This window comes from Eucalyptus grandis, chromosome 10 (genome assembly GCF_016545825.1).
Source record: "Eucalyptus grandis isolate ANBG69807.140 chromosome 10, ASM1654582v1, whole genome shotgun sequence".
In the NCBI taxonomy this organism is placed as follows: domain Eukaryota; kingdom Viridiplantae; phylum Streptophyta; class Magnoliopsida; order Myrtales; family Myrtaceae; genus Eucalyptus; species Eucalyptus grandis.
Window position 1 is genome coordinate 1,572,549 of NC_052621.1, and position 13,122 is coordinate 1,585,670.

Genomic DNA, 13,122 nt, shown 5'->3' on the forward strand with positions numbered 1-13,122 from the left:
ACAGCAGTTGAATGCTTGAGCTCAAGAAAATCTCAAGGACGGTTCACTGGGGACATTCTAAAGGCCAATACCTGACGGGTTCTGCAGTAGTCTTATCCAAAAGACAGAACATGAAATTGGGCCTAAGAGGGAGAGGCCTGAAAGGAGGATTAATTCTTATTGTTAAAGTTTTCTTTTTTACTTAGTGTATGTGAATATTTAAAAGATAAAAGGATGTACTTTTTAATATTTAACTTACGTATTATGTTTTTTAATGATTTGGAACAACGAAAATACTTATAAAGCCAATTCCGCGCAAAACCAGGGTCAATGATCTAATTAGACTGTAGGCCTTACTGTATCCAACTTTACACATGAACTGCGGTGGCCCAAAAAGACATTTTGACTGAAGTGCAGTTCGTGTCTGAAAGGTTGAAACCATTTGCTCCAGATCCTTTTTCCTAACATTTATCTAAATTTTTTCGGCTTAATTAATATCAGCAGACCGCTAATTACCCTGTTCACATGTACTAGATGATGCTTCACTAGTGAAATAGCTAAGCTAACCTCAAGATTCATACAAATATTGATATCATAATATTATTATATATCTAAATCATTCAATTAAATTATGACATCGGATGGTACGCGCTTTGATATTAATTCTAGCAATTAGTATAGTAGATCAATACAGTAAAGCGGTACAGCAAAACCCTTCTTTTTCTCTCTTTTCTCTGGTTCTGCATCATCATCTTCATCCAAGTAAAAAGGAGAAAGAGGAACCAGCCCTCACTATCCCGGACCACCATTTCAAGTTTCTTCCACTGGGGTTTTAGCAAGAAAAGATTCTTCTTTCACTAAACCCAAAATGGGAAAGATCTGCCTTGAAGTTTGCCTGATTTCAGCTCGTGGGCTAAGGCAGTCCACAATCTTGTGGAACCGCCATTGGTTTGCTGTGGGATGGACAGATCCGAAGAACAAGTACTGCACGAAGATCGACGCTTCAGGGAGTTCGAACCCAGTTTGGAAGACCAAGTTCTCGACTTTACTCGACAGTGACGCCGGCTCGCAAACGCCAGCACTCCAAGATCTGGTCTTGCAGGTTGAAGTTTATAGCAGAGACCCCGTCTTCTTAACAGAGAAGCTGCAGGGGACAGCTAGTATTGCTTTGAGAGAGTTTCTGGTGAAGCTTCACAGAAAGAGCGAAGCTTCAAGCTCAGTTAATGGTGAAGTGGGGAGTTATCAGTTGAGGAAGAAAGGTTCAGGCAAGCCCCGAGGGTTTGTGGATGTTTCCATTCGTGTGTCCGAGGAAGGAGCTGAACCAAGTTTTTATACAGGTTCCTTACATTTTTCTGTAGCTGTTTTTCATGTTATTATTATATATATAAGTGAAACTTTGTTGCGCTGGAGTAGAGAAATACTTGCTGCAGAATACCCGGGAAGTCTTTTAAGTAGGAGAATGTCAGAAGATCCATTTGATTCCATCTGTGGATTTTGTGTCATGTGGTATTTGGATATAATGCTCATGGACAATGCCAATCTCCTCTGCAACCGGAAAGCGCTTTTAAGATGGAAGTTATTCTCTAGATGTTGTATCACGCTTGTTCGAAATGGGAATTGTAGAATTCATTTTTTGTGGGAATGGAAATGAAAATAAGAGTAATTTTTCCGACCTTTTTCTCTTATTGATTTTGTATCTTTCCAATCCTATTCTAAATTCATTTTTCAATTGAAGATTCTTTCATTGCAGTAGAATCCATCTCATTCCACTTGATTATTCTGAGTTGTGTTGAATATCGTATTCAATCGGAAGAAAAGAAAAGGGTGTCGAACAGAATCTATACCAAAGTTCCTTGGTCTTTAAATGACATAGTGATCAATTGTTCGGTTGTCTGCAACAATCTCAGATAGTCAACACTCGAGCTCATATTAATTGATTGATAATAGTTTCATGTGATTGGGTTTTGCAGGTAATGAAGGAGGAATAGTGCTCATGGACAATAACAACCACCATATGGACTTGGGCAGTGAGAATGCATTAGCTCCAGCTTTCCCAGCAGGGCCAACACCGTTGCCTCTTGCCGCTCACAAGCAACAAAACCATCAGAAAGCTGAACAACCCTATACGCACCCCGCCCCTTTCCCCATGAACTATGCCGACAACCGTGTCGGAGGGCCAACCTACACTCCAGCGAGTGGTCCGAGCTATCGAGGCCCGAGCTATCGAGGTCCATATCTAGCTCCTCATTTTCCTCCTCCTGCATTGGGCCCACCTCAAAGGGCCGGTTATTTGCCAGCCGCCCACGCAAGAATGGATTATAACCCGGCGAACTACATAAACATGCCGTCTTCCGGAGGAGCAATAGGACGTGGCGGGGGAGGGCGCGGTTTTGGACTGGGAGTAGGAGCTGGGGCGGCAGCAGCGGCTGGGGCCATTGTGTATGGTGACAGTCTTTTCTCAGGATTCGATGTCCCTGTCGGGATGCAGGATCCCAGCCTCACCATCTCCCTGGATCCTCTGTTCTGATCAACCGGTAATTTGAGCTCCAGTGAGCTATATTTGTATCTACCCTGCTAGTAGGAATTATCTCCATGCCAGGTTTTGTTTTCTTGAAATGATTTCTTTGTATATAGTAAAGTTATTGCAGCAGTTACAGCCGAACTTTATTTGTTTCGACATCACTTTTTAGTGTACTTACTTTATAAACTAGACTCACTGCTGCTTCTGTTCTTGGTACATAAAGAGCCAGCTCTAATGTATAGCAACCGTCTGATGTGGGGTTTGATGTTCCTGTCAGGATGCAGGATCCTAGTCTCACCGTCTCCCTGGATCCTCTTTTCTGATTTAACCAGATGATAAGCACCCGTGGGCTGCATTTGTGTCTACATGCAAGTAGCAAGATTGTTGCAGCAGTCCCTGTTACGGTTTTTTTGTTTTCATCGTGTGTTGTGTTCTTTCCCCATTCCTTTTCTCTTATTCTTTGGGGGTAAAAAAGCTTTCAGCTTCTTTGACCAATAAGTTGATCTTAAATTCTTGCTATAACTGTTACAGAATCTGTCAAATTGAACCTACACTACGGTCATTTAGGAATCTAGGGGTGAGCATGGTCTAAGTTGGGCCGGTCCGCCCCTTAATCCTAAGACCAACTAGCACAGTACCGATCCTCAATTTTTAGAACCGAGGACCAACCTTATTAAACTTGGAACCGAGGATCGGACCGACCTAATGGGTTCAGTTCAGTTTCAAAATCAACCTAAGACCAACCAATAATTTTTATTTCATTTTTTATATTCCCTAGAAAAACGATTCAATTTTTTTTCATTTTTTATATTCCTTTGAAAAACGATTAAGGACCAAACTGATCCAATGGATTCAATCTGGTTTCAGGATCAACTAGGACCAATCAATAATTTTTTATTTTATTTTTTGTATTCCTTGAAATTGCAACCGAGGACCCAACCGATCCAATGAGTTCGATAATAAGCGAGGTTAACTAAGAAAGGCAAGCAATGAGGGTCAAGTGGGATAACCGTTGAACAAAATAAAGCATCGAATGTCGAGCGAGGAGCAACAAGCCTTCAGGGTCAATCCAGGACTAACCAATAATTTTTTATTTTATTTTTTGTATTCCTTGAAATTGTAACCGAGGACCCAACCAACCCAATGAGTTCAATAATAAGCGAGGTTAGCTAAAAAAGGCAAACGATGAGGGTCAAGTGAGGTGAGTGTTGAATAAAATAAGCATCGAATGTCAAGTGAGAAGCAACAAGCCAAGCAAGCATCGAGTAGCGAGCGGCACGAGTGACCCAAAGCGAGTGAGGCGAGTGTCAAGTGGCAAGCGAAGAAGTTGTTTCTTTTGATTTTGTCAAATTGAAAATTAATAAGATAAATAAGATAGAAGAAAATAAATACTAGAGGATGCCATAAAGAGCTATTTATACCTTTTTGAACACCACGAGAACTCCTCACAAAAACATTTTTCTCATTCATAAATTATTACTATTGATGCCGTAAAATACATTAAAAATCTAAGTTATTAAAGAACAATGTAAAATTACTTGAACTTCTCACTAAATAATTATTTAATGTTGTTGACACCGTTCATTTTAAGATTTTCTCTATATAAAAAATTATAAGTAATATATATATATATATATATATATATATAGTCAGAGTTGATCCGAGTTTGACCAATTCGGAACTCTCAGGATCGAAGACCAAATTGAATAGTGCTGGTCCAGGAATTTCAGAACGAAGGACCAACCCAGAATAGTGTTGGTCCAGGAATTCCAGAACGAAGGACCAACCCAGTCTCCTTAGGAACCGGACAAAAACCGGCAAGATTGGGCCAGTCCAAGGTCAATCCTTGAATGACGAGTTAAAATTAGCGTGGGGGAAACTCATTGCAGCGTGGGCATTCAGGTTCCGAATTGAAGCAGACTAATTCACAGGGAAGTGAGCAAGATTCATTACAATGGGGTAATTTTGATCACGATGCACTTGGACAATGGGGTGACCTAATGAGGTGATAGCATTTTAGATTATGGGGAGAAGTTATCTGAAATATTATTGGGATAGAAAATTGTAATTCTATCTATTTAAAGTTTCATCGACCTCTAAACAGGTCAGTTGGGTCACCACTGGGTCTCCCAGGTCCACCACTGCTTGAAGCCGTTGATACTCTTTGCAGGAATTGTATAATCCACATCAGATTGGCCACGAATCTTCACTTCCCAAGTAGGAACCAGCCATTAATAGCATCCTAACATGATTTTATGTACTGATACTAAGTCTTTAAAGATAGACTAAACATGATGCTCAAAAGCCAAAGAGTAACCACATTTACAAGTTTGGCGACTGCAATTTAAAGTCATACTTTCAACTGATTACTTCATGTACATATGCCACTGGCCAGTAAATACTAATGCACCACGATCACAAAGTAGATACAGTTAACATATCTATACCAAATAAGTAGGGCGATCATTAAGGCACCTTGCATATATATGTACACTTTATACCTTATAGACATAAAATTTGAAAATAGAGTGAGCAGGTTCAGATGCTGTCGACAAACTTATCTAGGCTGATTATCACTTGTCAGAAAACGATTATATTCCTGCTGCACCATTTGCCCTCCATTGACTGGATCAAAACTGCACCTGTAGAAACTGAAAATGCATGGAGGAAAAAAATGTGTTGAGAGAGGTAAAATCTCTAATATGATCAATTAAAGTCAAATACGTTAAGTTGTCAAGGAAAAGAAAAACATCACTGCGCCATAATCAAAAAACACATCGAGCATGCTTTTCAAAAGATCAGGAACAAGTTTGCCTGACAATGCGAAGGAACTGGATGTTTTAAAATCCTAATGTTCCATCACCAGATATTATGTCTTCACCTTTCAAAGTAAGGGAAAAGGGTGAACGCTGAGAAGAAGAGAGATTATGGGACCAAAGTGTCAAAAGCACTTTCGGGAGTAAGTGGGACTGTTTGCTAGGAAGTGGAGAACCCCACATTTTCCATTAGGCTTTTCTTTGAGGTAACACATGCAATGGCTTGCTATTTCCCATGGGTTCAGCAGTAAGGCATGGTAATTATCTACTCGCAGTGTAGTCGTCTTCCCCAATTGTGCAAGTAAAGTTCAACGGTTTCATCTGGAATAGCTATAAAGTAGGCCATGTCTGGATAAACCATGAGACTTTCATTGCAGTGCTACGACTTACTGACATGCTTTCCCCCAACTCTCACAAATTATATCTTGATGTTGAAAAAATGAAACTCATATGGTAGTGTCATTGAATAAACACCTCCCTCATCCAAACGCCAGTTCCCAAGTGCTCATATCCAGTTCTTAATTGAGAAAATGAAAAAGTAATAGCCCACACCAACTGCTTCCTCTAAGCAAGTATCAGAAAAAGTTGATCAGAAGATGATAAGAGAAAGACCACCATCACATAGTTCTCTTCCAAATCAACAGGCAAAAAACACATGCGGACGGTTAGAAGACAGCTAGCATTTTGCAGAAAAAAGAAAAGCCAAATAAAAGTGCTATATCACAGAAATAGCTAGAGAAGCAGCATCATTTCAGATAATGTAGCCATTTCATTGCTTAGGAAGGAAACAGAAAATTCAGAGGTCAGCTTTGGAGAATCGACCTGAAAGAGGGAAAAGAAACTACAAAACTGACTTTAAACAACGTAGGAAAATCTTTACCTCCCATCCATGCCAATGATTAGTACAGTATTTTGGGATCCAAAAGCTGCGACAAATTGAGTCTCTTCAGGTAAATGGAACTGGGCAAATGACCATTCTGAGCTAAAATATTTTGGTAAAACCCCTGGAAAAGAGGGCAGAATCACAAAGACATCAGAGGGAGATCCTACAGGGGGTAGATAATTCCGTCTCAAAAGACAAGATACACAGTTATGCAGCATATCAAATTCCAGATGCTTTGATAAGAAGAGCCTGAAACCAACAGATGCATTTTTCAGAAGTCCAAAATATGTGCGTCATTTTAAGTCCCAAACAGCTACAAATAAATATGTCCAACCCATCGAATATTTCCAGACATAATGCATTTGGCAACATCCATACTCTCATTTTCTCAAACTTCAAACCAGATCATGTAAAGCTACCCTTCTGTTTCTCCAAAAATTAAATCGGACATCTAAGGAAGCCATCAGGCATATTGGCTCCATTACCACTAATCCTAATCAAAGATATTTCAAACCATACCTCTCATAAAAGACAATGATGAACCAGGATTGGCACCGGTGCTTGTAGATATGAGGGTATCAAGCGAAGTTGAAGAATTCTGGCACGCTAGTGACGGACTCTGGGCAACATCTGAATGTGCAGGAGAGTCCTCGCCTGCAACTCTGACTCTGAGACTAAATAGATGGACAGTACCTTTATCACTAGACACAGCCAACCACTGAACATTAGGCGAGAGAGCAATGCTGTAAATTTCAGCTCTGTCCACTCCTCTACGTACCTATTGAAAAGCATGAGAAATGAATGAGAGAACACTTAGTTTGAATGTGAATCTAAACCTAACAAGATCCTATAGATGATCGTTCACTGTAATAAATATTGCATTCGCATGGTAATCGACTCCAAGGCAAAAAATGGTTTCTTTATAACCTAGTTTATAATGTCGTCAAAAAACTGCCTTTACCTGTTTCATTTGATTCCTTCATTTACCTAGCAGATAAAATGAATTCTCCACCAGCCTATCTTTTGAAACGCAATAATTTAAGAAGGAGAATAAACTCAGTAGGTGAATTTTCACATGGCCCATTACCTCTTGCAACCGAGTTCCATCCATCGTGTTAAATATTCTTATCAAAGTACCCTTAGCACTTGCTGTTGCAAGAAGCAGCCCATCCGTTGTCAAGGTAAAGCATGCAACCTGAGAATCATGTGCATTGATGAATTTCGTCATACGAAGTCCAAAATGCTCGATCCGAATCTGTCCTCGACGAAGACCAGGGCAAGCCAAAACAAATGCGTTCACATTCTGAGAGAGGCAACAGAGTCCCCTAGGATTTGCCGCAGTTTCAATTTGATGGAGCAGCTTCAAGTCCATAAAATTGTGTACATATATCTTGTGCTCAAGGACAACGACAATTCGATCCCGTCTTAGTTTCACACCACGAACTTCTGACCTAAATGCAAATTCACCGATGCAACGGCTCTGATGGTCATCCCAGATTAGAACTTTATTTGGTGGATACTGGGAATTAGCAGCACCACCAACAAGAGCTAAAATGTTGCAACGGAAGAGCATCTCCACAATTTTAAATCCCCCACTTTTCAAATCTCGCCTGAAAGTCTCCTTAAAGGGCTCACAATTATAGATACGGAAGCCTCGGTTTGTGCCTGCAGCAAAGCAACCATAGTCCTGATTCCAAGACACGGATAGTAGCTCTGTTTCATTGTTGTCATTAAATTCTTGTTCAGGCTGTGCAAATGACCCGGAAGCCCCAGAAATAGGAGAATCATAACTACCAAGCCTTGTTGGTGGCAACATTCCATGTGGCGTTGAAACGGTAGAGCTCATGGGGGAGGAGGGAACAGTCATCAATAGTATGTTTAGCAAGGATATGGGAAGCAAGACCACCACAGATAAGATTCTGCCATCAAAAAATGTCACATCAATGAGCTGCACTATCTCAAGAATCCTTACAAATGACTTAGGATATTGTCAATTATCAATTGTAGATATATGGTAGGCACAGAGTCAAACATTTAAATGATGATGCAACTTAAGAAAAGGTGCGGTACCTCCATGGAACTTACATGAAGTGAAAGTACAAATAAGTGCAAGCATTTCTAATACCCCATTACCAAACAGAAAGCAAAAATGCAACACAGGATTAAAGAAACCAAGAGCAGTGTTGGGGCTGCATCTCCCAAACAAACTAAGCAAAAATAGTATTTGGCATCGGACAAGAAGACTGCATATCAAAAGAGAACCGCCAAGATGCAGCACATCAATTATGGAAGAAACTCTATTGCTCAATCACCTAATAGCTAGCTTTAGGAATAAATTCTTCTAAGAGTCAAATCAGTCGATATCATAGCCAAAACCGTGCTTCTCGTCTAGATCCCAGATAGTGGGGCACCTGGGAAAAGATTAGGGACAAGGCGGGGTTTCAATCATCAATAGACTTCCAATTGTGAGGACCATTTGCCAGGTGAGTGTCAAAACAATGCAGCCAACCAAAGAAAAGGCTACACAAAGACAACAGCAAAATCAACAGTAGACTTCATAAGTGAGACTTTTGTGATGCGAAAGGTCAATGGAGCTCCCAACACATCAGGAAAGACACTAGATTAGAATTCCCCAGTAGACTTCAAAGGTGAGACCTTGCTGCCAAGCCAAAATTTACAAGATCGGAGCCTCCGAAAGCAAGAGCGATTCGGAAGCTCAGTGAGTTAGTGTCAAAAGTAAAGCCATATGTCGGTCCCACGAGAAATACTTTAGCAATGACAAAAAAATCTTCACCCTCCATCAACCTAAGCTCTTGGTGGGCAGTCCTCTTATTGAGGGCTAACATGGGTAGCAGATAAGCAAGCGGAGAGCCAAGCCAAGCCATCGTTTTGCTCTTAACCCACAAACCCAATTCACATTCTCGAAAACACCAGCTCACGCCGATCGAAATTGAACTCCAAAACGATGGGATACACTCCAGCCCATTCCCCAAACCAAAACACCGAAACGCACACCAGAACTCGAATCGCGATCAGAAAAAAACCAGAGCCCGCTATCCAGACAGTGCCCGAGACGGGGAATGCACGTAACTCGCGACGAATCGGCGTCCGGGGGCTCGAATCTCCGGCCGACGTCGAAGACACGAATCCGCTAACGAGGAAGAAGAAGAAGGGAAACGAACGAAGAAGACGAGAGCCCTACGAGATTCCAGGGAACAGCGATTGGAGATCGAGGTTTACCGTTTTCCGGATCGCGATTCGTCGCCGATCGATCGGGAGAGATCGACAGAGCTGCCCGCACAGAATCGCTAGATGGAGACGACGATGAAGTGAAAAGACCAGGATTCTATATGATTGCTTTTCTTTTCCGAATAATAACGTGAACCGTTCCTGAATTTTGATTTCACGTGGAATAAGATTCTTAAAATTTTAATTTATTTAATTTGATTTAAGACTTTAGTATGATAAATGATGTTATTCTTGAACTTTTAATTCATTTAATATGATTCGGAAACTTTTAATATATGTTCAATTTATTTTATACATTGTATATAAGTGAGTAACATTATCCTTGAAGTTGAATTAAAAGAAGAACGATGTTGAATATTTGCGTATGGTGAGTGGACTCAATTGAATACTTATTAAAAGTTTAGGGATTATATTAAAATACCAAGAGTTTAAGAAATAACATTGCAAATTGAATTAAAGTTTGTAGGCCACATTAGACAAATAAAATATCATGAATGACATTGTATATTGGGGCAAAGTTCAATGACCATTTATGTAATTATACTTTTCTTTTTTAGGTTGTGGTCTGTTTTTTGTAATATTTTTGTGAAGATTTTCTTAATACGTTTTGTAAACATTTTCCCCTATTATTCTTTTGGGCCGTACTCGTGTTCGGCCCAATATCCTTCCACGGCCCAAAGATGATGCCACGTTTTAGGAAGCTATACTTGAGGTGCTGCGGTGACAAGGTCCAAGGTCAAGTTTTGGGTGTCATTCAAGATACGTCAAATTTCTCTTCAAATGTGAATTCTTTTAGTGAGTTTAATAAAGTTTACAGAGATTCCTTTAATTAGGATAATATACACCAGGTGGTCTTGAAATGAGCTACGGAAGTTTTGATTACATGAGATCCCAATCGATTTAGCCGAAGCTGTAAAATGTCAGAGGAGTTTATGATACTTAAATGACGTGTTTTATCAAGTTTCTTGTAAGGAAAATCATTTATTTAATTCGCAAATAAAAGCTTTCTACTCATTTTTAAATTGATATCCACTAGCACGCTATATAGATGCATTGCAATTCACCCGATGCACTACTTTCTATCATTTCAATGAACGTGACTTGGTATTAATCTAGGGTTGGGTGATGCAACACCAATCACAATTCGCATGATTTACTAACCTAGGTTTCCTGAATTTAATTGAGTTCAATTATCCCATATGCAAGTTGCCAGAAGTTGCTGGAAGCGCATGCCTTCCAAATAAATCCAAATTTGGTCTCCCGAACCGCGACATCGGATCTATATATTTGTGTGTGTGGGCACACGCGCATTTAGTCAACTAATCTAGTTTATTTGATGTTTATTTTTTCTGGTCAAAGGTTTGTCTAATGTTACATTGTTTAGATATGTCTTTGTTTAATGCAGTTGCAAAAATCCTCTTCTAAAAAAGTTATGACATCAAACTAAACAATCTATACGGTCATGACACAACACATGCTTTCATCCTCTTATGAAAAAAAATTGATACTATCAATTTTGTAAAGAAAAAGGTAGGGTTGTCATATATGTTCAATTACCTCCTAAAAGAACATGCCTATCACATACAATAATTAAAAAGATTATAATCAAAAGTATTGCACAAAAGTTCTCTGACCCTACCATATGATCTAATTGACTCCTGAATCTTTTAGATGAGTGCAACTACATGAACTTTTATCGAAAAGTTTAAGCAAGTCCCATTATGTTTGGTGGAAGTGATTAGAGAATTTTGAAATAATTATGAGAGAGGAGCAGAGAAAGCACTTGAATGTGGAATGGGTAAACATATTGTTTAGATGCAAGCGAGGGAAAAGAAGGAAAATAATATGTCATGAGGTAAATATCCCTTCATATATTTACAAGTAGATGTAAAATAAGAGTATAAATGAGAAAAGGAATACCGTTGTTTATTAATACATAAATTTTAGTTTACTAATCTTTCCTAGTTTCTCCCAATCCCACGTAATCCTTTTCTTCCATCTCTTTTCCTTAAAAATAAAAAGAGAGAGAGAGATCTAGTTTTTAAAACCCTTTCTTCTATCCCCTCCTAACAACTGCAGCTAAGGACTAGCGAGTGGAGTGGAGTCAAAACAAGATAGCCATATCGGAAGGTGCGATCGGATCACCCATTTCCCCAAGAGAGTTGATGTTCTGTTGCGTCGAAAAAAAATACAACTTACGGCTGTCTCGTAGACAAAGTCTTAGCATACCAAGTAGACAATTTACATCATTACTCATCGATAAAACTTAATTATAATTTTTTTTTTTTTTTTTAAATTGACCGAACCGTATCAATCAAAAGGTTTAGAATTGGGTTATGTTGATTTCGTACATAAAAATATTCGAGGCTTTCGGTGAACCCTTTCCCTTATATCTCAACCGGTATTCCATTCAAATTATTTGATGATGTGCCAAAATTTAAATGAGAGGAGAAGCCATCAAAAGAATTACCTGGATGGACAGACGCACGAGGCTTTCTTGGGAGACCCCATCTTTTAGCACAAACATGAATCCGTCCAGCTTCAAAACTGATCATCTACACATCATTCAAGATTGTAAGAAAGCATTTGGAGTACGGGTGCCGCAGCCAAATCAGGCCCTCTCATCAGACTTAACTTACCTTTATTTTTTTTTCTAATTTAATAAAGATTGGATTTTAATTTTAATTGCTGTTCTTTAGGCTTAATCTGGGACCAGCGCTTGCCTAATCGATATTATTTTTTCTTTAAATTGCGCATAGAATGGTGGCATTGCACTAGTTTGAAGGTTTTACTTGTAGCTTGATGAGTTATTATAGTATACATCGAGTACGTCAAAATAAAATAAAAATAAAAATAAAAACACACAAGCGGCCTTCTCAACTATTAATTTGGGGATGAATAGTTATGATCTTCAAATTATTGATGGATAAGGCCAATTGTGTAAAATATTATTTGAGCCGGCAATGTATGCTTGATATTTTCTTGAATCGAATACTCTGGACAAAAAAGAAGGAACTCGTTAGTTGAATGTCTATGCATAGTCGTTACCATGAAGACTGAGTTTTAAACAATATAAATAGAGAGAAATCTATCGCCTAAATCTCATATTTGAGAAAAAAAAACACTCGTGTGATTTCTTTTTTTAAGTATACGAATTTAGTAAAAGATTTTTTTATTTTTTTATTTTGCCTTTGCATTACTCATCAAGATTGCTTGTGCCGCAAAATAGTTTTGCTGTTTGCAGAGTCAAATGCATGTATCCTCCAACTAATGTCACTAACAATGTTACTAAACATTATTCAATTCCAACATATGTACAAATTCGACAAAGGACTCCAAACACAGGCATTTATTCAATTCAAACCATGGACTCCTTGAAACCCTATTAAACACAGTCGCCCAACTAGATACAAGCCTTACAATTTGCATATCACCGGATTTTATATAATGAACGAACCGCCCATTTCTTTTTGTTCACTATTTAGGAGAAAATCCATACAGAGGGCGTGCGACGCTACTCCATCCCTCTTAATTCGACGCTAATCTCCCCCATGCCAAACACTTCATTGATAGCACAGGCACACACGTGCGCGGAGATACAGCCACCTAAAAGCCCTTGAAACACACCCTACAAGGCTCCTGAACCAATAAATCCAGCTCTGCAGGTGTAGCCT

General features: G+C 39.1%; 2 protein-coding genes across 4 annotated transcripts; one reads left to right on the forward strand and one right to left on the reverse strand.

The window, feature by feature from the left end:
* The first annotated feature begins 666 nt into the window (after window positions 1-666).
* LOC104420965 (protein SRC2 homolog) lies at window positions 667-2,998 on the forward strand. 3 transcript variants are annotated; one of them, XM_010032755.3, is made up of 3 exons: window positions 667-1,316; window positions 1,950-2,513; window positions 2,778-2,998. In XM_010032755.3, the coding sequence occupies exons 1-2, from the start codon at window positions 848-850 to the stop codon at window positions 2,504-2,506; spliced, it is 1,026 nt and encodes a 341-aa protein (XP_010031057.1). In that variant the 5' UTR covers window positions 667-847; the 3' UTR covers window positions 2,507-2,513; window positions 2,778-2,998. The 3 variants fall into 3 exon arrangements, with proteins under 3 accessions (XP_010031057.1, XP_010031058.1, XP_010031055.1); XM_010032756.3 differs by having other exon boundaries at window positions 2,785-2,998; XM_010032753.3 differs by lacking the exon at window positions 2,778-2,998 and having other exon boundaries at window positions 1,950-2,716.
* Window positions 2,999-4,781: 1,783 nt separating this feature from the next.
* On the reverse strand, window positions 4,782-9,593 carry LOC104420966 (autophagy-related protein 18c). Its single transcript, XM_010032757.3, has 5 exons — window positions 9,440-9,593; window positions 7,287-8,118; window positions 6,719-6,977; window positions 6,197-6,320; window positions 4,782-5,151 (listed from the first exon to the last, which is right to left on the reverse strand). The coding sequence occupies exons 2-5, from the start codon at window positions 8,064-8,066 to the stop codon at window positions 5,058-5,060; spliced, it is 1,257 nt and encodes a 418-aa protein (XP_010031059.1). The 5' UTR covers window positions 8,067-8,118; window positions 9,440-9,593; the 3' UTR covers window positions 4,782-5,057.
* Window positions 9,594-13,122: the final 3,529 nt, after the last annotated feature.

Excerpts from the sequence above, each read along its gene's own strand:
- LOC104420966 (XM_010032757.3), bottom strand. The coding sequence starts at position 8,066 with ATGACTGTTCCCTCCTCCCCCATGAGCTCTACCGTTTCAACGCCACAT. Across the intron at positions 6,321-6,718 it reads ATCATTGTCTTTTATGAGAG|GGGTTTTACCAAAATATTTT; the intron begins GTATGGTTTGAA and ends CCTCTTTTCCAG. Across the intron at positions 5,152-6,196 it reads ATCATTGGCATGGATGGGAG|TTTCTACAGGTGCAGTTTTG; the intron begins GTAAAGATTTTC and ends ATGCATTTTCAG.
- LOC104420965 (XM_010032755.3), top strand. The coding sequence starts at position 848 with ATGGGAAAGATCTGCCTTGAAGTTTGCCTGATTTCAGCTCGTGGGCTA. Across the intron at positions 1,317-1,949 it reads TGAACCAAGTTTTTATACAG|GTAATGAAGGAGGAATAGTG; the intron begins GTTCCTTACATT and ends TGGGTTTTGCAG.